Below are 25194 nucleotides of genomic sequence, written 5' to 3'. Positions count from 1 at the left end.
AAGACTCTGATCCAATTGAATTGTTGCCCCAACGATTATTGTTATTATTAATTTCCGAAAGTAACTGCTTCCTCACTTTGAGTGTGCAAATTTTGGTCACTTACTGGCGCATTTTGCAATCTATGCCAAAACTAATACAGTTTCGGAAATTACTCACCGGGGCCTTTCATTTGATTTCCCACATGACTATATTCGGTGAAAAAAACATTTACATCTCCCCTTTGCATGTTTGGGGAACAGCCCTTTAAACTACGGATAAATTTATGTCACTGCATGGTTTAGCTTTTATAGTTCCCATCTTTCCACCAAAATTTCGTTCGGATCGGTATAGCAGTTTTGGAGAAAAGTGAGTGTGATAGACAGACAGTGAATCGATTTTAATAAAGTTTTGTTTTACACGAAAGCTTAAAAAAGGTAATTCGTTGTAATTTGTTTGTAAAAAATGCAATCAAATATCCAAGTAAGAAAATGTCCACACTGTTCTCACCAATTTTGATCAATAGCACGCTACAGAAACTCTACTCTTCATGTGTGCTCAGTTAAAGCATGGAGAGTTGGCAAAAGAAGAACAGTTTCAAGATGATTGCACAGAGATATTCGCATCAAGTTACTAACCTTACGTCCATTCGTCTTCCCCAAACGTCTACTGTCATACTAACGTACTAAACTTACCATTTTCAAATGCTCACAAATGGTCCATTGTATTTCTTTTTACAAGTATGAATTAATAATTAATAATAATTTTCATTACAAATATATTACATATTAATTGAATGAACAAGAAAACAATTAATTAGGTCCATTATATAGCGTATCTTATCGAAAAACACATGAAAAGCACCTATTCTCCAAAAACTAATCCTCTTGGCTTTTTGTATATGGATATGTCAATTGCAATTTAGCAGGCGATAAAATTAGCTGCGAACGAAAAACGCAAGCAAGGCATTGATCACAAGACAAATAAGGGAGGTGAACATCGTTATAGTGATTATTACGGACTCACCACGTGCTTTTCATGCTCTTAAATCAGCTGGCTCGGTAAATTATTTGGAAAAATTATCCATGAAGAGGCTAAGTGGAAGAAGAGATCTATTGTACCCTGTTTTGGTCCGTACTTAGTGGTGAAGCATATCTAATAACTAGAAATGTACGTAGACTTGGCAGACCGACAGACTTAGATCTAGCAGCTTGGCATGTCTTTTTTTACAAGGAGCATAATAAGAGCTAGCACCAGATCTCCTCAAGTAGGCGACGTTCCTTCCCGGATCCACTTAGTTTATCCTTCTTCAACTAAAGGCTGATGTTGTCAGTATTTCCTCGGAAATGTACACTCTCGGCGTTTTGAATGAAAAATTAAGTGAAGCAATACCCCATCCTTCCTTTCACAGAATACGATGAAATCGTCACGCCACAAGATAAGTTGACGGTGGTGCAGTACCGTGTTTGTATATTTATCAGGCAACAACGCAATTTTGTTAAAAATTGTTGACACAATGGCATGTGGTCGCAAATAAAAAATGTTCAGCAGTTTTGCTATTGTGGATTTACATAACAAATGGCATCAGACGGATGGAATTGCCTTGTCCTAGATCTGTATCTTGTGACGTGGAGGACGCCCAGATAAGCCATCGATATCAACAACGGCAAGTATCAAGGTCTTTTATTGTAAAACGTTTGCTCTTGTGGCAGGTTTTCATTCATTCAAAGGTATAATGTTATTCTGTATTCACATATGGACACTGAAGTGTGATAGCGTGTGCTGTAATCAAGCATTCCCCAACGGTCCTTTTCCAACTATTCAAATTTTTTTCCGCCTTCACTTGATGTCATGTGCTGGAAAATCATCTTTTGCTCAACCCTAGCACGAATTAAATTCCGATCGGGAAACCCCGAACTCGACGAAAACAACATTCGATTAGTTTTTGTTGAAAACTCGAATTCTTTGCGCTGTGTCGCCGGTCTTAGAATTTTCTCTTTATTCGGTGGATGTGCTAATTAACGTTGCCAGAATTTTGCACCGTACTCAAGTGGAAATCGTTTAAAAGCCAATTCTTAGAAAACGAGTGCTGGTTGAAGCGAGGATCGGCCGTAAAATCGCAATTTCTCCGGGCAATAACAAAGAAAGTCGGCGACGAAATGGCGGCCCATCAATATCATCAAATCGCCAATCTTCTGGAAAAGGTGAGTGAAATTCGGGAGTTTGAAACACAGACGGTCAAGGTCACAGAGCGACCCAGTCATCGGCCCGTGCAGCTTGCAAAAATAAATCGCGTAGGATGGGCAATGTTGCAATTCCGCTTCTGCATTCGGCCGTCATTTGTAAGTGCATATCGGTCGCATGGTGGCCTTTCGTTTTGACAAATCGAACACTGCGGGATTCGGGACGTTCTGATGGCTTCGTTGACTATTTCCCCTGTTATGTTGGTTATTTTCAAGTGTTTAATGTTTGGATTTCTCGGCTCCTCCAGATGACATCGCCTGACAAGGACTTCCGTTTCATGGCAACAAACGATCTAATGGCAGAGCTCCAAAAGGATAGCATCAAATTGGACGATGAATCAGAGAAGAAGGTGGTCCGGGTCGTGCTGCGACTTCTCGAGGACAAGAACGGCGAAGTCCAGAATCTGGCCGTCAAGTGCCTTGGCCCGTTGGTGAACAAAGTGAAGGAGAACCAAGTGGAGACGATCGTGGACACGCTTTGCGGCAACATGGTGTCCAGCAACGAGCAGCTACGGGACATCTCCAGCATTGGCCTAAAGACTGTAATCTCGGAACTGCCACAGGCGTCCAACTCGTTAGCACCCAACGTTTGCCAGAGAATTACAGGAAAGTTGAGCAACGCAATCGAGAAGGTAAATATGCGAATGGCTTTGTGTAGAATTGGACGTTCTGCAGCGCAGAAACAAAAGCGTAAATAATAAGTTTGCAGGTTAGAATCGACGAATGAAGCGTCTGAGTTGAGTGAGACTCAATATGTTCAGTGACAAAGCGAAAATTCGCTGTAAATTATAGCTGTTTGCGCCTTGTTTGAAAACAGTGTCACGTCAAATTTGTCCCATTTTTCGATAAACAAATTCAAGCCAACGGAACTCGTTTAACATTTAATAGTATCTTGCCTAGCCATTAGAAAACAACGCCCGGAGTGATTGGCAGAAATCTACTTCTAAATTTCCATGGACAAACAAAGAAAGCAGTGGCGTATAGTCAGCTAACATTCAACAACACTTGGACAGTTAAATCCTTTTTTCTTGAGTTTATCTTGTCAGATGCACCTAAAAGTCTGTTATACAATCGGTCCATCCATGTTTGATTATTCGAAAATTTAGAAATTCTTCAGTGTGGCTCAACAGCCAAGTATAATTGGCTGGTGCCAAATTGATCGTGTAACTGGCCTCTTAAATTAGAAGCCGCTTTTCACACGAACGGGATCGAATGTAGTACCAGTGGCTCAAATTGGCCGCTCATCAATCAAGTAAGCAAAAATTAGGCAAATAACAGTGTGGAGCCATTCAATCCCCCACAAGCCATTATGCCAAAAATTAACGTGTCCTTTCTGACGTGTTTTTATCGGATCCTGAAAATTCCACAGGCAGGGGATTCGCGCGAGGCTTCCGAATTAACATCGCGCGAGCTAAACTGTTAAACGAAATTAGAAAAAATACGTCTTGACCGCATATGTGGAGCCGTAAAACTCCGGACTCGAGTGCGATAGAAAGGTAGAATCCATGACGGATCACATCCTCGATCAATGTTCCTCCTGTCTCAGATGTATGGTAAGGCGCGGCCTTAGAGGTTCCCACCCTGGCTTGACATCCTCAGACCATTCTATTGGAGGATGCCCCTAAAAAATGAGAGTGCGGCGGAGCTAGAGAGAAGTAAAGGAAAAGCAGGTCCTCAAATCAACGAATTTATTTGAAATTGTTGTTCTTTATATATTCAAACCAAAAATAAAACAAGAATCTTAGATAATGTAAAGTGACAAACAAAAATGATATAACTAAAAATCAATAATAATTGCCTACGGGAAATCATAAAGGTTAAAATAATATTAAAATAAATAGTAAATATTCGAAAGAAAATATAATGAAAATAACAAAAAAAAAAAGGAAACTAAACAAAATAATCTGACTATAGGTCATCTCCTCCAGAGTTCTGTTGGATAAATCTTCAGATAGGGTCAATTTTACGCTATAAATAAATACGAAATTGCTTCTTCTATTTGGTTAGAAATTTCAGATAGTATTTAGGAATTAAAGAACCATATGTAAATCGCTGCAACAGTCATCGAGCTCCATCAATTGATGGCTTCCTTCTTTTACACCTACTGCTGACGTTTTATTCGGAATTCCTTCGCAGTTCTCGATTCTCAGAATGTCCACCAAATATTCAATTTCTAACCCTGCGGGCACATTTGACAATCCTGGCCTGTTCGAAAATGTCACCACTATTCCTTTTTATTTAAACTACTTTTTGAAAGTACATTTACAATAATAGTTCAATCGGCTGTAATTCTCTAAACTCTCGCTTTAGAACAGCTGTCTTAGTTCCGTTCTTTGACGTTCTTAGGTACAGTTCTATAGCCTGTTTATCAGGAATTGTAGATCCAAACACTATTAAAATATTCTTGCGTCAATTCGACCAAAGATCACTTTTTCACATTAATTTTTGATAATTGCTTTAAATTCTATTTTTTTTAACCACACTTTTAAACAAATACCCGATAAAAATATGCAGTACAACTTTGAAATGTTCCATCACAAGTTGAACTGAAATGCCAGAGCGATCTCCGCACACTGCAACTTTATTGTCAATTTCACCATTCATTATTTCTTCTCAGAAATTCAGCACTTGTCCATCTATCGAGTTTCTTCCTATTATCCATTATCATCATCAACGGCGCAACAATCGGTATCCAGTCTAGGCCTGCCTCTATAAGGAACTCCAGACATTCCGATATCCCTAAAAGCTGTCTGGCGCCCTGACCTACGCCATCGCTCCATCTCAGGCAGAGTCTGCCTTGTCTTCTTTTTCTACCATAAATATTGCCCTTATAAACTTTCCGGGCTGGATCATTCTCATCCATACGGATTAAGTGACCCGCCCACCGTAACCTATTGAGCGGGATTTTATCCACAACCTGACGGTCATGGTATCGCTCGTAGGTTTCGTCATTATATAGGCTACGGAATCGTCCATCCTCATGTAGAGGGCCAAAAATTCTTCAGAGGATTCTTCTCTCGAACGCAGCAAGTGTTCACAATTCTTCTTCCTAAGAACCCAAGGCTTCGAGGAAAACATGAGAACTGGCAAGATCATTGTTTTGCACAGCAAGAGCTTTGGCCCTATGGTGAGACGTTTCGAGCGGAACAGTTTTTGTATGCTAAAATAGGCTCTGTTGACTGACAACAACCGTGCGCGGATTTCATCGTCGTAGCTTTTATCGGTTGTGATTTTCGACCCTAGATAGGAAGGAAATCATCAACGGTCTCAAAGTTGTAGTCTCCTATCTTTATTCTTCCCGTTTGATCAGTGCGGTTTGATGTTGTTGGTTGGTTGGTTTTCGGTGCTGCCACCATATATTTTGTCTTGCGTTCATTGATGTGCACCCCAAGATCTGGCGCCGCCTGCTCGATCTGGATAAAGGCAGTTTGTACGTTTCAGGCATAGGCCAGTAGTTAGGTGGACTTAAAAAGAATCGTACCTCTTGCATTTACATCAGCATCACGGATCACTTTCTCACTGTATTCAATATTATGCAATATGGGCAAGTTTATGAAGGTCAACAAAAGATTGGCCCGGTCAATTTTCGCTTGCATCAAAATTTATTATAGAAATTCGTAATTGTTCAAATAAAATTGAATTCTTGAATATAGGAGGAAGTGGAGAATTGCCAGGTAGTTTTAGAAATAAGTCAAATTAATTATTTGAAGTGTTAGATATTGTTTATAAATGAAGGACGGAATGGGTATTATGCAATTGAGAGGGGTAATAGGGAAAGCTAAGGGTAAAAAAATATGTGAAAAGAGAGAATATTACACATTGTTGAATGCATTCTCTTGTGGAATTGACTCCGAATTAATTGTTCACGTTCACTGTCCCCACCATGCAATCTTCGCGTTTTTATTTAGTATTTGTCCTGTTCACAAGGGGTGTCTGACCAACGTTTTATCGTCGAGAGACTTGTGGTAGGGACGTTTTCTTAAGGACTTTAATTGAACATTTTTTATGGACCTTCATTTGAACATCGTCATTTTAAAGCCTAGTATCTCGGTTGATGAACCACTTACTTAACTCAATGAATCTGCTTCGTGGATTGCGTTTTTAAATTGGTTCCACGACTCTTTGACATTCGTAACGATTGGTAATCCCGCCACCATTTGATGCGCGGCGGGCCAGTGTTCCTCACACTGTTTTATCGGTGGCTTGATTCGCAAAACGGCAATCAACGGCCAATGTTGAGGCGCAATGGTCTCAGTGCAGTGACGGTGGAAAACTTCGTCAGCTGGACATCAAATTGTTCGACTCATGGAAACCCTCAGATGACAACGTTAACATCGTATTCAGTGTGTCGGCCCCCAAAATAGAGAAGTTTGTATAAATTTTGACCGCATTCGCATTCTAGGTCGCAGCTTTTAGCAGCAGACTATCGGGTTTCTTTTAGAACCCAGATATCGGCACCGGGCCCCGTTCTGTCGCGCAACACGATCATTGGATGCATTTTCTTGGTCGGCCTATTGCAGGACCTGTCGCCAAGAGAAATCAGATAGGATTTGGGGTTAGTGGAACAACTCCTGCTATACTTTGTTTATCTCTTTTCCTAAACTCAGCATTTTACTATCGTTTTACTGAGGATAGTTCAAAGTACGTTACCTCAAACCTTCTTTACCTGAGCTTGGGACCAGCATGCTATGCAAATAACATGGCAGAGTTGCCACTACACTACGCAATATATCCTGGTGCCACCCTTTCCGTGAATTACATCCTCGGATAAGCCAGTAACAAATTTGATCGCACCAATGGTTGATCTGCCTTTACGGATCCCCCACCCGCAATCTGAAAGGCCTCCTTAGTTCTCAACAACCGCGAATAATCTATTATAGATTGCAGGTCTACAACCAAGCCAGACTCCTCTTTCCGAAACCTTTTAATAAACTGCGTCCCCATGCATTTGCTTCTCTGCTACGCCGAAGTCACTTTTGGACTTGGTCCCCTTGCGTCGAGCGTAAAATTGGCAAGCATTTCCTCGACAGTGTCGAGCACCACTTATTTTCGCCCACACTAAGCCACTGGCTGTTGATTCGCAGTAGATTGTATAGCTTGTCGGCCACAAGTCAATATCACCGTTCTACCAGTCGAATTTCTGACCCAGATATCACTGTGGTGGTTTCTATACGTTTCATTTAAGATGCCAATTTCCATTTCAGATTCCTACGTGGTCTGCTAAAGTAAATCTTGACTGACTTTGCAATTTATTTGAATAAACCTCATTTTCTCAATGGTCAGCGCCTTCCTATCCCAGTAATTACCCTTCCGACAATGTGCCGGTTATCCTGTCCGCGCCCAAACATGAGGCATTTAAAGCATTTCTTTAGTCAGATCTGTTATCTTACACGGCAAACTACCCCTCAAATACATTGTCAAAGTTTCCAAAATGATGCATTATGTTATTACTTATAATCTTACATGTAGGATGATCTTAAGGGGTTTTTTGGGTATATTTGTAAAATATAGTAATATAGTATTGTTTTATTTAAGCAGATATCGGAATGAAATGTAATTTGAGGTCTAGATCTGGTATGGATACACCATTGTGATTTTTTTCAAATTTTTCGGATGGATAGGTCCTGAGAACGGGATCTGGTACATTTTTTCCCCAGTATCAAGAAAGTTTGTTTTACACAAAACCTTAATAATGGCTCGGTCGCTCGCTAAAACATAAATTTAAAATAAAAGAGAGAAAAATATATGAATAAGTAAAGGAAATAAATTGCATGTACAACGTGAAATTAATAATGAAAAATATGAAAAAATAGATGGTTAGTAAAATGAACGATCAATGAGGAATAGAGTTCCCCCTCCCAGAGCCCTAAGGTTGGTTCACAAGAAGAATATACTTTGAATTTTCAAATTTTAGTTATGTTCTTATCACGCTTTCTTTTATGAATGAGAAATAGAATATATCTGACAGCCCGACACAAGAATCTACCTCACTCCCCACAACGCCTTGTACCACTCCAAATTCGCAAATATTCAAACAACAACAAAAGCGTCAGCTTTCCTCTAATTGCACGAACTACTTAATCCAGTGTCCGGATAGCTCAGTGGTTAGAGCACTGGGTTGTCATACGGAAGGCCGCGGTTCAAATCTCGCTGGTGGCAGTGGGATTTGTATCGTGACTTGACGTCAAATACTAGTCGACTCAGCTGTGAATGAGTACCTGAGTCAAATCAGGGTATTAATCTCGGGCGAGCGCAATGCTGACCACATTGCCTCCTACTGTGTTCTGTAGTGTATGGTCTTGAATGAAGTGAGACACTTCAAGGCCCTGATCCAATATGGATTGTTGCGCCAACGATTATTATTATTATTTAATCCACCCTGGAAATTAATTCAATTTTTCCTTTCCTTTCACTGTTATTCTAACTGATTTCGTAATATGCAACATGACTAAATCGATACGCAACCAACAACAAAAAAGCTAATGATCGTTTTTATCATTTCCGAAATGTTAACCTTGAAACATTGAAATTAATTTTAGAGGTTCGTGGGTAATTGAAAGGTGATAAAGCTTCTTATATAAAATTATGAAATAGAAAATAAAAAGTGGCATTTTAAAAATTAATATTTTATGAGCAGATGTTGGAATGGGACATGGGAAAGGAGGATGATGGAGATGTTGAAAGGTCTCCTGTTTAGGAAAAAGGTAAATATGCCGTTCTGCTTGCAGTAGGAAAAAGACAACGAAATGATGCCGATGATGCTTCTTTTTCCAAATCCCGAGTTACTTGTACAAGGTCTATGGCTGTGTGCCATCAGCTAAGCTGCTCAAACGACATATCTTATTCAAGTCCGCCATGTTTTCCGGTCAAGGCAACGTGGAGAACATCCCCGATAAAAAGAAGAATAGTGTTGGTAACATAATGCAACCTTGCCAGACTCCCTTTCCAACTTAAAATTCCGATGAAATTTTACATCGATACAGCATGCGATATTTTTTGCCGCCATATGTCGCTCTGATATTAGCTTCTCCGCTCGAGACCGATGTCAGCGAATATCCATAAGATAACCCACCAACTATTGCTGATTGTGATGTAGCCAATCTGATTAGATGTAAATACTCTCACCATTAGCGTTACGGGTTTCTCCATTAAATCTCCGAGCAAGGTGTTATCAGAGCCCATCTTGGTGTTAGATTGTTCATCATAGGTTTGGACTGCGTTCTGTTGCTCGTAGAAAGCCGCCTTCTCGTCTGCATCAGAAGTAAATGTTGGTGCGTAACGCAGCATTATTTGAATATTCCTCATCCTGCATTGGAATCTCAAATTTAGTACTCTGTTTGATATCGGTTCCCCATAAGGTGACCCGTAGCCGATGCTTGCACAGACAAAATTTACTCCTTTTTTTCTTTCCGAAATTAGAAACTGACTGCTCAGTAGTTTGGTTATTAAAACAATGCTTATGGGCTGATTCAGAAAAAATAATTTTAAGAATATTTGCTGTTTTTGCGTTGGTTGGGATGGTTTAGTAGAAAAAACATTCCAAACAGACATAATCCCTTAAGAACGAACTGTATCTGCCGGCAGGGCAGTTGCGTGGATGGAATCCGCCATTGGCGTTCTACACTGTTATAAAAAGAATCTAAATCATCCGAGCTATTCTTCTGGAATTTAATTATGGATCGGGGTGAAAAACGCTATTATACCAAGCTGCAAAAGTGTGCCTAACCCGATTCCACTCTCCACTTGCCATATCCTCGTGACACAAGAATGAAGTATTACTTCGTGCAGAGTCCTCTGATCTACCACGTGATTTCCATGTTCCATCGGTTCCCCGCGTTGTTGCTTCCCAAGTATGAATAGAATGCATTCTTAAGTTGCACTGATCATAATTCCGTTATACTTATGTTTCCTGCAATTATATACAATTCAGTTATACTTTGTCATCATTTGATCAGGCACTGCTTAAAGGCCATGAAATTGTTTCTGGTTCTATGTGTAGCCTCTTCATGATCATCCCAATCGTGACTTCTTCCATTTGCTGCCTACCTACAACCGTTTCAGTTTGATGAGTAAATTTTCCGCTTATTGATAATGATGCGCTTTAATTCTTTTTTCGGACTTTCTCAATTGGCGAGAAGTTGTTACCCACTTGGTTCTTGCTTGGTTAGGTCTCACTTGCTTTCGAAACCCAGCATATTATAACGATCTACAGGCTACAATGATATTAACAAGCTTTGTTACTTTGAAATGAGACGATAAATTCACAATTCTTTCATTCATTCAAGACTTTGTATGTAAATTATCTGATACAATCATCAATTTAAGCCTTTTTTACTTAATTTCATACATTACAGGAAGATGTATCAGTTCAGCTAGAAGCATTGGATATTTTGTCAGACCTGCTTTCACGTTTTGGAGACTTTCTAGTTCCATTCCATGATATCATACTCAAAGCACTCGTTCCACAATTAGGATCCCAACGACAAGCTGTTCGTAAACGAACAATTGTGGCACTATCACATCTATTGACCCTTTGCAACGGCGAATCATACAACAGAGTTATCGACCATTTACTGGAAGGGCTTGAAAATCCACAAAATAGTGGAGCTGTTAGGACGTATATTCAGTGTTTAGCATCGATATGGCAAGTAACTTCTTTGGATTTTTAATAGAAATAAAAAGAAACGAATATTTTGAATCTTATTTGATTTGATTCGATTCTCCCACATACGGAGAGTTCCAGGCACTTGCGTTTTGTTTCAATTTAATTCTTTTTTAACAGCCGCCAAGCCGGCCATCGTCTATCCAATCACATTGATCGAATAATGTTCCTCCTGAAAGAGTACAGTCAACGAGAAGACGATGAATTGCGTGAATTTTGCTTACAAGCCTGTGAAGCGTTTGTATATCGGTGTCCAGATGCCATAGGACCACACATATCGACGATCACTGAACTTTGTATGAAGTATGTAACATATGATCCAAACTACAATTATGAGGCTGACGATGGAGAAGCAGGTGTCGCTATGGATACAGAAGACGAGGAGTATATTGATAGTGAAGAATACAGCGATGACGACGATATGAGCTGGAAGGTTCGTCGATCAGCGGCAAAATGTTTAGAAGCAGTTATTTCAACGCGGCATGAGTCCCTGGAGGAGTTCTATATGACACTGTCCCCAGCTTTGATCTCGAGGTTCAAAGGTTAGACATATCAAGTTCAATTTGGAGCATTGCCTAACATTAATGCTTTTTTCTAGAACGTGAAGAAAACGTTAAGTCAGATATATTTCACGCGTATATTGCCTTGTTGAAAGCTACACGCCCATCCGACGACCTACCTCATGACCCTGACTCAATGGAACATGTACCTGGTCCGATAAACTTACTCCAAGATCAAGTGGCTGAAATCGTGAAAGCAATACAACCGTTGATGCGCGAAAAATCAGTGAAAACCAGACAAGATTGCTTCTTACTCCTAAGAGAATTGCTCGCAGCGCTGCCAGGTGCTTTAAGTAACCACTTAGAACACTTGATGCCTGGAATCCATTATTCGCTAAGTGATAAGAACTCTACATCAAATATGAAGATCGATGCGTTAGGATTTGTTTGCAGTTTGTTACAAGGACATAATCCTAAGGTAATATCGGATAATTGTTAAAAGTCCATATATTATTCAAACGCCAATTTGTTTAGGTTTTCCACGCTCATATCCCAGTCTTAGTTCCATTGATAGTGAATGCTGTGTTTGACCCCTTCTATAAAATTGCAACAGAAGCTCTTATGGTACTCCAGCAGTTGGTTAAAGTGATTCGCCCACTAGATGTTGATACTGAATTCAATGTTCTACCGTTTGTTGACCAACTATACAAGGCGACTCTCCAAAAGCTTAAGTCGTCAGAAGTAGATCAGGAAGTGAAGGAACGAGCGATCGCTTGTATGGGTCAAATCATTGCGAATATGGGCGACTTCCTGAAAGATGAACTTCCTTCATGTTTGCCAATTTTCATGGAACGTCTCAAAAATGAAGTCACAAGATTGAGCTCCGTTCGGGCCTTGACAATGATCGCCACATCACCTCTACGAGTGAACCTCAGTCCAATCTTAACTGATGTGATTCCGGCACTTGGTATGTTCCTGAGGAAGAATCAACGAGCATTGAAACTAACCTCGTTGACGCTCTTGGACGCCTTGGTTAATCACTACAGTCAAATGTTCAGTCCACAACTACTACAGACTGCCATGGCAGAAATTCAGCCATTACTTTCAGATACAGATTTACACGTTGCTCAACTGTCCTTAGTTCTACTTACAACAACAGCACGAAAGCAACCGCAAGCACTAAACGGTCTTCACGAGCAGTTTATGCCACACGTGATGACCTTGGTGCGGTCTCCACTGTTACAGGGTACGGCGCTAACATGTACGCTTAATTTGTTCCAAGCTTTGGTGCAAGCTAAACTACCAGGTCTCGGCTATCAGCAACTTCTCGATAAGCTTATGGAACCGGTTTTGTCCTTCCACAACGAACAACTTCATAAGCAAGCATATCATTCGCTGGCGAAATGTGTAGCAGCTCTGACACTGCAAACTCCTACAAAAGCAGTTCCTCTGGCGTCGCAACTCCTAGCAGATATTCAAAAAAGACGCGGAGACTCACATTTAGTATTTTGTTTGCTCACAATTGGGGAAATCGGCAGGCACTTTGATTTGAGTTCAATTGATTCTTTAGCTCAAACCATTATCGAATGTTTTGGAGCCGGATCAGAAGATGTGAAAAGTGCAGCGAGTCATGCCCTAGGCGCGGTGGCTGTAGGAAGTCTGCCAACATATTTACCTTTCATTTTGAAAGAAATCGAAGCTCAGCCAAAACGACAGTACTTGCTCCTACACTCACTGAAAGAAGTAATATCATCGCTCTCGACGACCACCAACGGCCTGGAACAACTTCTGCCCTCAGTTCCTTCGATCTGGTCTCAACTTTTCAAACACTGTGAATGCTCCGAAGAAGGATCCAGAAACGTAGTAGCTGAGTGTTTGGGCAAGTTAGTGTTAGTCAATCCAGAAGAGTTACTTCCCAGCCTGCAGCGAGCTCTACACAACGGCAGTCCTCTGATGCGAACAGCTGTCGTGTCCGCAGTCAAGTTTACCATCTCTGATCAACCGCAACCCATCGATGTTCTGCTGAAACAATGTATTGGCGATTTCTTATTTGCTCTTAGAGATCCTGAACCGTCTGTTCGCCGAGTGGCGCTTGTTGCATTCAACTCCGCTGTTCACAATAAGCCGAGTTTGGTAAGAGATTTGCTCCCAGATTTGCTTCCCTGGTTATATTCTGAGACTAAAGTGAAAGATGAGCTTATTCGCGAGGTGGAAATGGGTCCATTCAAACACACTGTCGACGATGGTTTAGATATAAGAAAAGCCGCTTTCGAATGCATGTATACTCTCCTAGAACAAGGTTTGGATCGTGTCGATATTATGCAATTTTTGGATCATGTGCAAGCTGGTCTGCGTGATCATTACGACATTAAGATGCTAACATATTTGATGACAGCTAGATTAGCAATTTTGTGTCCAGATGCGGTTCTTTTAAGTAAGTTTTCTACTGTATGAAAACCAATATTTTCTTAATTCTTCCGTCATTTCCTTAGGGTTGGACCAATTTGTGCAGCATTTGAGGGCCACTTGTACCCTCAAAGTCAAGGCCAATTCGGTGAAGCAAGAGTACGAGAAACAAGATGAACTGAAGCGGTCGGCACTGAGAGCTGTAGCGGCACTTGCCTCAATACCAAAGGCTGGTAAGTACTTATACTTGCTGTTTTTGTTAGGGAGGGTTCGGTTTAAGAACCAATCCAGCGGTTTTCAAACCTGAGAAGCAAAAAGTAATACGAACGATATGCTAGTCCATGCCGATACTTATGTAACGGGTGTTGGTTAGTGCAGAATCTATGGAATGATGCTTGTTATTAGGAATATCAGAATTTAATTCGCCAACATTTACGTATAGGTTGATGATCGCTCACTACACAATAAGTTTGAAGTGTAGCCCTGGTTAAAAGTGGGAGATGAGCAGCAAAGAAATCGCACGTTTGGAATGTTAATCCTCCACACTGCGAATTGACTTCAAAGGAATATTGCATGTTTCGTGGCCTAAGCGTGTGTTTGGTATTTGCAATGACCAAATAGCAACAGAGTTAACTGGTGTCGGTAATGACAATTACCTTGTGGCTGCGCCATTGCGTCATTGTTGTTAATGCGAGCGAATAGATGACTTCGCCGGCGCTTTCCCTCGCTTATTCGAACTCGCCACGAGAGGGGAAAACAACCGCTGAAAAAGTCCCGTTGGTTGGAAGCAAAGGGACCGCATGGAAAACCAACAGGTCTCTTCTGTTCCAGCCGCCGTGGAGAGTGCACGCTGTCGTGGTTTAACTGATGAACAGAAAAAAATAATAAAGTGGAGTTTGTTCGAAGATAGTATCGATAAGCATAAATCATTCTGATCAAGTATTTACAGTGCCGTCCCAGTAAGATCTACAAATCGTTCAAAGCAAAGCCTCATTAGAGTTTTCCGCGTTACTCATCGTTGGACCCTTCAAACTCTTAGAAGGAAGACGACCAAATTGTTATTTACGATTGCGAAAATGGGACTCAGTCGTGAACAGTGAATTCGAAGAAATACGGGGTTGACTTGATACATTTCACGAACGGCAACAACACAGCAATTCATAGTTTGACAAAAGTGCAACTGGAGTGAATTATTTGGCTTGCATCGAAATCACAGCCGCAGGTGTTTCATGCAGATAAACCAGTCAGTGGTCGTGCAACGTTGTAACAAGCAATTCCTGGTCTAAATGCGGCAATCATAATTCCACTATCAATTAGAGAAATCACAGTTTGATTAAAACCTGAATATCGATGACTAGAATTAACCTAAGTACTTTATTACCATTTTCTAAATTAGCACGATAACTATCTTAAGTTCACCGAAGCATTTTTACATGATACGTGCAGACATATCTGTGGGCAACAGTTTTCAATGCTCTCTTCGGAATATTTTCTCGCAAATTTATACAATTCACCTTCTGTGATACGACGTATATCCTCTGAATTGGCTTCTTCAATCACAGTTTTCGATCTTTCCGTGATTCCTTGCTCTTTCGTTTAGAAACCGCCCCAGGTGGTTTGGATCAGAAGAAGCAGAAAGTTTTAAAGTTATTTATTTTGCTTGCTGTGATCGCTTTGGTATGTCCTTGCATTTGATGGCTTCACATGTTCACCTACGGTTCAGTTGCCTTATCTACCGCTCATTAAGTTGAAGATCTATTATAGGTCTCCATTTTGAGTCCCTTGCATACACCCGTTTGCAATTTCATATACAACATTTTGCCCTTTTTTGTTTCAAAATAGAGACAGGCTTCAGTTTTTTGCTCTCCGTCATTGGTTTCTTAGCCACTTTCGTTCATGTTCCTCTATCGCCCACCCGTCTCTAAGCTGTAACGTTGTTATTCTTTCGAATCTCTATTTTGATCTTCTTGCGCCACCATTGAAATTCTGTTAACTTATAGAGCACTTTAATATTCTCAACTGCATCATTTATTATTTAGCGAATTTCTGTGACTAAATCTACTTTTATATTCACATTTAATGTCGTTTGGGGTTCGTATTCGCTGACATTTCGTTGTGAACTTGCGCCGATTTTTCTCGGTATTTCTAAACCCCTTCCCGAACGGATTCGGTTCATTCGACTATTTCGAGTCCACCATTATTGGTACTTCCTGCATTGTTTACCCACTTGTATCCATGTTACTTCTTTCTAGATTGAAAGCTGTTATCAATGTTCAGGTGTATGGTAACATATCTATGAAAGCAGTGAGGCCATGCAAGGGTTGGCGCAAGCTCTTATGGAGTCTTATACTCAAAGTCAGGGCAGTGTTTATCAGGTATAGTTCATCTGAACCTATGCCACTGTTAATAGTGAAGAAACATTGAGCGATATTTTAACCCAACTAATGACTGAACGAAACGGAGACGTATACAGCATTAATCTGAAAGTCATTTCGGTAAAATTTTACATTACGTACTCAGGCAAGAGAATACTGCAAACTTCAGCATTGCGCTCCTTAGATTTATTTCCAGGATGACCTTCCCCTAGTTTTTAAAGGTTTGTTTGTAAAACAAAATCTTTCATATTGGTTCAATGTCTGTCTGTTTGTCTTTCACACACATTTTTCTCATAAACGGCTATACCGATTAATACGAAATTTAATGAGAAGATGGTGAACGCCCACACATGCGGTAGATTACATGTTTCTACGGGCATGCAGCCGGTCTTAATTTTGACATTTATTGTAAAGGTTGTTGCAGAGTGTGTGTGTGCAGAGCGTTAAAATTGATGATTTCTTTAACGGACTCTTTCTCAAAAACTACCCAACTGAAAAATCTGAAAAAGTCCTGAAGCTGCCGCTTAACCTCAAAATACTCTCCATATCGATATCTACTCAAATTAAGTTAATAGGAATACATTACTATATTTATGGGAAATTTGACATGGTAAATATATATATATATTATGGGCTACGTACAAATGGTATGGTTTTCCACTCAAATGTACTTGCACAAGAAACAAACAAAACCTTTTATACCTGAAGCGAAGAGCATTCGCTGACGAGCTTCCGGCTTCTGGCTTGTCTATATCTGTTCTTTAAACGGATGCACAGAGGTGGCGAGCAAGCACACAGAGCAACAAACCTATCTGGTGAGTCAGCACCAAATCAACCTCTAAGTAGTGACATAGGCGAATGCTCTGAGGCCTAGTTTGATTTGATCGAGTTTGCATGAAACTCATCTGAAGTGGTTCTTGGCACGAAGCCTCAACAGAGGTTATCGGTACCACGCGTACCAGGATTGTCCCTCAAAGCATATGCCTTAGGAGAATTCCTAGGGGATGTGTTCTTGGTGACTGTGACTGTCTCCTTATCCCCGGTAGAGCTTGTGGGCTCAAGGGGGAATTCCGATGTTTAACTCAGGCTTCGTACCCCGTATCTCCGGTAAAAGTGTTATTTCGTCCTCGCATCTACTGGTATGAATGTTGAGCCTGCATTGGGCCGCCGGGGGTCTGATTGTGCTCTACAAATCAAGCCGTGTGCGAAGAGGATTATGGGGTTGGCCTATGCTGCACGTACTCACGTTAAACTACTAGGATTCTACTCGAATTACAATTGTTGTTTTGACAATTTCAAAACAAGCCGACGAGCCAATAGGGGGTCTGCTCAATTCATACTTGGAATAGGGAAGAGCTCAGAGCCAATGAAATTACAGCCAATCTAATCAGATATGGAAGCGGCTAACTACACCGAACGGTTCATCAACTCATGCTCATAATTTTCACAGTAAATCAATGCCTGATGACTGGCAACGGTGGGTTATTTGCCCCATATATAGAAAGAGGACTATCATGCAGTGCAACATGGTATCTCTTCTATGAGATATTCTTCGTTATTTTATTGGGCAACTCCATTGGCCCAAAATAAAGAGGGTTCACTCCAAGGAAATCTACAACATCATATTTTCTCTCTCCGGCAAGTGATGGAAAAACTCCACCAGTTGCACCATCAGGGTCAAACTGTACGTGACAATGAGAAAAATCGGTATCCCGACAAAACTAATAGGACTGACTACGCTGCACCTGGCCAATATGCGAGACCAGATAAAAGCAGCACCATCGCCTTAGAGACTTTTCATCATCAACCGTGATACCGATGTGAATGCCCAAGTCCACTCAACTGTTAGTCTATGATCACGATACTGGCATAATGGCAAGAACAGCCCGTTTAAAATGTTATTTTTAAACCTTAATAAATTAGCAGTCAACATTTTGATATCACTTTTCGTTTTTCAACGAATAGCGTTTACACATCGATCATCATGAGCATTTTGACAGTATGTTGCACCTTCAGTTTTGGGCGAGTGGGTGCCAACGAAAGATATTATATTTTAATCAGATTCATTCGGAATCCGTTCTGCGTAAGATGCCCATTCTACTTTTGGACCACTTGTTTGAGAACAGTTTTGTTGTGAAACGCTAAGAAAACTTGCATAAAGAAGTTTATAGGGCGCTGGACGTTATATATCTCGCATGGCAGTGTCCTTAATGAACACCGTTAGAGACATGGATTAGTTTTTCTATTTCTGCACTACTCTTGGTATCGCGGTAGAGCAATTTAATCCAGCATACGAATTCCTCTGGCACTAGATATTGCTGCCCACATCAGATGAGTTTGTGAGGCACACAGTCAAACACATTCTCTAGACCCAGGAATGCTTATCGGTTCGTATTCTTGTAAATTTACCAATTGGTCCGCGTTTTATCAACGAAAAAACTTGTGATAGAGGCATTTCTTTTCATAGACACTGTCATTTCAAAGCAAATTATCTCGGTTAATGAACCGCTTATCAGGCTTGGCTACCCCGAGAGATGCGCAGGCTGCTTTGTGGATTGTACCTTTGGTTTGATTCGGCTCTTCTTCAGTTCGTAATGGTCAGCAGTTGCGCCACGGTTTAATTCGCGACGGTCCAATATTCTGTTGCTACCGTTTAAAAAACCATGTATTAATATGTCATGGTCGTGAGTGTCGGCAAAATTGACAATACGCTTGCCAATCTTATTGCGTTGTCCAAAGCCTTTCCCCCGTAGCACCGAGTTCCATTAACCTTTTCCTCGGATGTCAATTAAGGTCACCAGCAAAGACGACATGCATGTTACAAGTCTTTAAAGTATAATTGTCAGAAGGCGACTTTCTCGGCACCCTGTCGATCTGTCTGAGTGCAATTACGAGTTTCAGCATCGGCTCATCGGATCGCTCTACGTCTTTAATGTAACTGCACAGAAACTCGCAGAGATGGCAATGCTGACACCATATTGAGTGCATGGGCTACTACGCAGATATCGTTGCGGCAAATTACTTTTGCGTTCCTCTGTCTTAACATTGTGGGTACCAAATTTAGCTATTACTCACAACCTGACATCCATACAACAAGAAATGTTGCTCATTTATCGATTGGAGCGGCTCCCGCCGTGCCGCACTCAATGAGGTAGATGCTCTAGTATTTTTCCACAATATTAAATGGTTTTTTTTGGTCCACCTGTAACGCGAGGGTTCACCAACAGAGATAAGATAGGATTTAGCGTATTACAGTACTCCCAACTATACTTTATTTATCTCTTTTCCTGATCTCAGCATTTTATTTTCATTTTGGTGAAGACAATACTAAATACGTACATTACCTCGAACGCTATTTTATCGGGGCTTGGGCCCTTTTTATGTAAAGAACATATCAAGTTTGCTTCCAATATTTCATTTCTCCGATAGTTCCTGCTTTGACTTCGCCATTTCTTATTTCCTATTATTTACTACCTACTAGGTGCTCGAGGACCTAGGAAATACGGCGTTGCTAATTTATACTGGCTTTTCCCCCTACTGTCAGTCCCGCATTGCAAACAACATTTCGTTTACTATTGTTTTTTTTTCATACATAACCAAATCCAAACAAAGGTTAATTTTTTGTTTTTGTTTTTCCAGATAAAAATCAACAATTAGCCGAATTTTTGAAATTAATTCGTGAGACACCTGAACTAAACAAAATATATGAATATATCCAGAAAGACTCGCAAACAAATAGCAATTCAGAAAATGTGTCAATGGATCAGAGCTAGGATAATCGATTGATGTAGAGGAAGATTTGGAGATTTTCCAGGTAGAGTAGAATAACCATTACATTTTCTGTTTGAACGAACAAAGACAGTTGGTTTTTAGAATTACAGATAAGGCCCATTTTTACGATGACCTGAATATTTCCTATAGTATGGACATTCATCGACATTATCTCTAAAGCCGAAAATTCCAAAAGTCTCCCCAAAAGCGACAGCAAACTACAAGAAAACACAACCAAATAGGATCGAAGTGACGAATTAAATGCAATAATATTCAAGAAGGAAGATTATGTGAAGTTTAGCCACATTCAATTATTAAATCGGTCATACTATCTCGGTTCTCCGAATGTACAACATTAACTTCTCGCTACACAACCTTCTTTACGTTCTTTCGTTTTAAAAATATTCATCGTTTGAATTTCACTGAAATATTAGTTTTTCCTTCAATCGATTGTGAATATTTTTTATTTTATTATAAATTTTAATGCATTTAATTTAAATAAAATAATATAACAACAATGAAGTCGTATTTGTGAAATAGTTAATCCTAAATTATTTACGATTATACTTGGTTAAGTTTAGGTTTTGACAGGTGTAGACATAGTAGAATCACAAATTGCGACCCGTACCCAGTTGCACTGGAAACATTTCTCTATTGGCTCGGCTACGAATAAATTTTCGATACTTTAAAGAAATTATAGTCAACAAATCAAGCATTTTATCGGGTATATTGCTTATTGCACTAGACTCACAATAATTATCCGTGAACTTTGTGTGTTTGCAGATGTGGTGTTATTCGACCTATTACACTGACACGAGTTTGGTCCTACCATTGTTGAAGCCATGGTGTTTGTTAGGATACAAAAAAGAATAGTTGTCAGAGGTTTGGAACTTTCGATTACGCCTGACCCAACTGCCGCGTCATTGATAATCATGATGTTCACTACGATCTGTTCCCCGCAACAATTATAGTGAGGCTATTGCAGCTACTATAGTATATACTGCTGAATGATGTATTCAATCCTATAACCGACATTAATGTATGTTGTCTACTTTTAAGTGCTTAATCATTTTTCCCTGTGTTTGATAAAGTCATACGTGAGTAATGGGCAATAGCCGAGAATGTGTGCTGAGGAAGAATCTACAATAATTTTGCGCTTCCAGGAAAGGGAGTTGGATCTTACAAGGGAAATGTGAAGGCTTGAAGAAAGTGGTACCTTGAGAAAGTAAAGATCGAAGGAGGGTGACATTCTCAGCAGAGTGAAGGCATACCTCGAATTCACCAATTTGCGAAATAATGTGAGCCCCGTTAGAAGAGAAATCTTATGTTAGAGCTCAAGAAATTCAATTATGTGACCGCGGACAAAATCTTGAACCAAAGCAGAATTAGATCACCATGAAGAGTAGGTTCGCGAGGCTTTGGAAAAGCGGTTTTTACTCTCGCACACCATCCGCGGAAAAAAACATCGATGCGGCTATAATTTTTCTTTTTCTTTAGCCTTTGTCCCATTCACAAGCGGAATCAACCCGTCGTGATCAGTTACGCCGGTTTTCAAGGCATCATCCAGTGTATCAAACCACCGATGTTTCGGCCGGCTTCTGGTTGTTTCCCATCGACCCCGACGTTCAGACCAATCATGGCAAGTAAATTCTCGTTAGCACGAATCAGGTGACAATACCATCGAAGACACCTCTCTTGTCACTTTTCCACGATCGGTACAACCTCATATTGATTTCGGATGTGATCAATGCGTATTACCCCACTGCAAGATTTTTGCCTCCATTAACGCGAAACGCTGTTCATTGTCTTTTTTAGTCGGCCAACACTCAGGACCATAGAAGGCGACAGCGTGTGGCCTGTGAATCCCTTACATACAGCGCCATTTTCTGTTGAGTTTAAGGGGAGACTGCCCATACATGTGCAAGGTGACGTAACTTTTTTTTCAGAGAACACGGTCATGTGGGGTGTCAAATGAAAGGGCTCAATCCGTCGAAACTGATGATATTTTTGATATCGGGTGAACGCTCAAAATGTGTGCCCCAAAAAGTGTAACAAGTTTCATTCTCAGAATCTACCCAACCGAAAAATCAGGATAAAATTGCAATGGTGCACCATACGAAATCTAGGATTCAAAATGCGTCCCATCCCAATATCTGCTTAAATAGAATTAATAATAGCATATTACCATTTTTTAGACATTTAACCGAACGCTTCCTCATGATCTAGAAATGCAATTTAAAGAGGGGGATGCTTCTCACGGTGTTTCTCCACGAGTAACCGAGTAGCGTGTATTACTTCAGCAGTTCCGCAGTTCTTAAAAAACCCGGCTTGAATCACGGTTATTTGAACGATTTCGCCAATACTGTTTCCAAGAATGCATTCAAAAATCTTCATGGTGTGGAGCAGCAACAGATCGAACGGTAATTTGAGCTTTCAGCTAGGCTGCCTTCTTTTTTCCATATTGAAACTGTGGTACTTACTTGCCACTCAGATGGTGAGTTTCATATAAGCCACTTTGTAGATCGTGTTTTTAACTTGGTCCCAAGGTTCTTCTAGATTCGTAATGGTTGGTAATCGCGTAAGTGATTATTTCTGCTTTTTTCTCACAAAATCGTCACCATTTAATACGTGGAGCCAATGCCTTCCTCACGCTGTTTTATCGGTGACTTTATTCGCAAGACTACAGTCAACGGCCTATGTTGAGGTGCGATGGTCCCATAGGGAACGGCCTTGCCGTCAGTGATGGTTGTAATATGTCGGCGTCTTATGCGAATATAGTCGATTTGCGTTTTGCTGTTGAAATGAAGGAAGATGGACGAATCATTTAATGAACCATATATTGACAAGTACAAGGTCGTAAGTGTCCGCAAAATTAAATATATGCTGCAAGCTCATTGGTGCTGTGTCCGGATAGCTGAGTGATTAGATCGCAAGGCTGTCGTACGGATGATCGCAGTGCAAATCTAATTGGTGACAGTGGGATTTGTATCGTGAAAGCGAAACGCAACCACATATATCACCTTGTTTAGTATAAGCAGATATTGAGTGCCCTAGTTCTGGACGCAAGAGGACGTTAACCAAAAATCATAGGAGATTTTATCACATGGGCCCCTGATTGGGGCAGCCGGAAAACAAATGTGAGAGAAAGTGTTCTGCTCGAATCATTCGCGGAGCTAGTGGTGATATTAGCGATTGTTGGGACCTCATACACTTTCAGAGTAGGCGCCCGGGGTGTATAGACATACATGTGCGCCACTTTAGCCGGAAGAGTTGCTTAGCAAGTCAGTGAGGACTATACTCACAGTGATCACCACACAATCTGCATGGAAATCAAAGCTGAATCGAACTCGAAAAAGAGCTCCCCTGGATGGTACAGTCAGAGAAAAATTCACAAAAGGATCAAGTCAAAGTGGGTGACGGAAGCTTACTACTGGTGGAAAAATAAAATCGTAAGTTTTGGAGCCGCATGTTTTCGGACAAGGAGACTTGAGTAAGTGCTAAGGAAAAAGCTCGGTAGCGACAGTCGAAAGGAGCCACACACAAACCCACCCATGACTCCTGAAAGAGATGGTTGCAACTCGGTTTCCTCACGACGAAAACAATGAAGAACAAATGGTGGGGCCGCAAAACGAGTGCGTAATACCAATCCAATCTCCATCCAATAAGTGAGGAAGGAGGCTGCGGCTAATATGTGGTCAAATCAACGACAAAATAGCTATAGGTTTAGATGGCATTCCTAACAGAACCTTTGAAGATGGCAGTGAAGACTAGGCCCGACGTTTTCGCAAACACCCTCGAGACATGCCTGAAAGAAGGAAAATTCCCTGCTCGATGTAAAAAGCAAAAGTTGGTGTTGCTTTCCGAACCCAATAATTAGCATCATATCGCCCGATCTGCTTGTTGGATACAATGGGGTAGATTATGGAGAGAGTCATCTACAACAAGTTGCTACCCATCGTTGAAAGCAGCAATGGCTTGTCGGCCAGCGCAATCTACAGTGTACGAATTTCACACGCTGAGTTAGAGCGAGACTTTTACACCTCCGTGTAATAAACAAATCTATACGTGTTTATTTATTTTTTCTTGCCTCTGAGAATTAAGTGCGCGAGTGCTGGGCAGAATATGTGTAGACGTTTCACTGCGTTAGGATACGGTTTTAATAAATGATAGATTATCCTATTATGATCTGTGAGTATTCCGATCATAATTCTAAGACGCTTTATAGTTAACTTTATACATTCTAAGTATCTGGACTATCAAGACCCTGCTGTACACATTAGCATATTTAGTCTGTTAGGCCACGCCCCCACCAGTTTAGAGAGTTTACTTGTTTGAATTGGAGTGCATTTATAGCCACAGAGCTGTCGGTAAAAACTATGATGTTCTGACTTCTGCAGTCTCTTTCGAGGTGAAAGTAAGCACATCCGGTTACCAGGTGCATACATTTCTACATATCTATATACCAAAGTGTCATTTCTACATTCCTGGCCGATTTTTAAGTTGATCAAAAAACTGCTCAATGCCCTCAGAGCTGCAGATCGCTTGTCAATCACCCAGGTTGTTGTCTTCAGGACCACATACATATCAGCCTGAAAATCGGTTGCATTTTGTCCCGAGAAAAAAGCCCACTCCACATTTTCTTTAAACTACTCCTCCAGAACCTTTTTCTTTTCGTTCATTTCACATTGTTGAGGTCTAAGTCCCCGTGTCGAAGCAAACCTCCGCTTCCACAACCCATAAGCTGTAAGAGTTCGTTTCATATTTTATATATGTTTGTTCCCAAGGAACTTCTTAGCTAGAATATTCTAGAGACATTTCATTTCTTTGGGAAGTTGAAGGGTTGTTCTTCTAATCTCTGAAAGAACATTCCCTTTATTTACTGTCAATCAAATAAAGGGTGCGTTGTGGGGAGAGCAGACGCAAAAGCCTTTCCACGCTGGTAAGCATGTTGTTGCATTCTCGTGAAAGTGACGTTCAACCAGACCCTCCAGGCATTTCAGCCATTGTCGCTGTTAAACTGAACTGTTTGAAGTTGTTTGGATTCGAACAGTCATCTTTTCCTGGCTTTAGTATGAAGATTTCCTTAATCTTCTACCAAGAGGTAGTCCAATGGCTGTACGTGCTCTGTACCCTCGTTTAGCACCGCTGCTTAGATAATGTCCTTTACAGGTCCTACGACTCCTTCCCTCGAGTAACGGGACAAGCCTCTTCAACGTACTCTAAAAGTGTATGATTCAAAGTTTCCAGTTGAGTTGTATCG

General features: G+C 40.7%; 1 protein-coding gene across 2 annotated transcripts; it reads left to right on the top strand.

Annotated features, from left to right (window-relative positions):
* Positions 1–1917: 1917 nt before the first annotated feature.
* On the top strand, positions 1918–20452 carry LOC119651063 (cullin-associated NEDD8-dissociated protein 1). Of its 2 annotated transcripts, none has more exons than XM_038054398.1 (9): positions 1918–2181; positions 2469–2852; positions 10575–10864; positions 11003–11424; positions 11481–11860; positions 11917–13816; positions 13875–14021; positions 19803–19977; positions 20045–20452. In XM_038054398.1, the coding sequence occupies exons 1-8, from the start codon at positions 2137–2139 to the stop codon at positions 19934–19936; spliced, it is 3702 nt and encodes a 1233-aa protein (XP_037910326.1). In that variant the 5' UTR covers positions 1918–2136; the 3' UTR covers positions 19937–19977; positions 20045–20452. The 2 variants fall into 2 exon arrangements, with proteins under 2 accessions (XP_037910326.1, XP_037910325.1); XM_038054397.1 differs by having other exon boundaries at positions 20037–20452.
* The last annotated feature ends 4742 nt before the right edge of the window (positions 20453–25194 follow it).

Source organism: Hermetia illucens, chromosome 3 (genome assembly GCF_905115235.1).
Source record: "Hermetia illucens chromosome 3, iHerIll2.2.curated.20191125, whole genome shotgun sequence".
Classification (NCBI taxonomy): domain Eukaryota; kingdom Metazoa; phylum Arthropoda; class Insecta; order Diptera; family Stratiomyidae; genus Hermetia; species Hermetia illucens.
The sequence above is the reverse complement of the archived record's forward strand: the minus strand, read 5'-3'. Positions and strand labels throughout refer to the sequence as shown.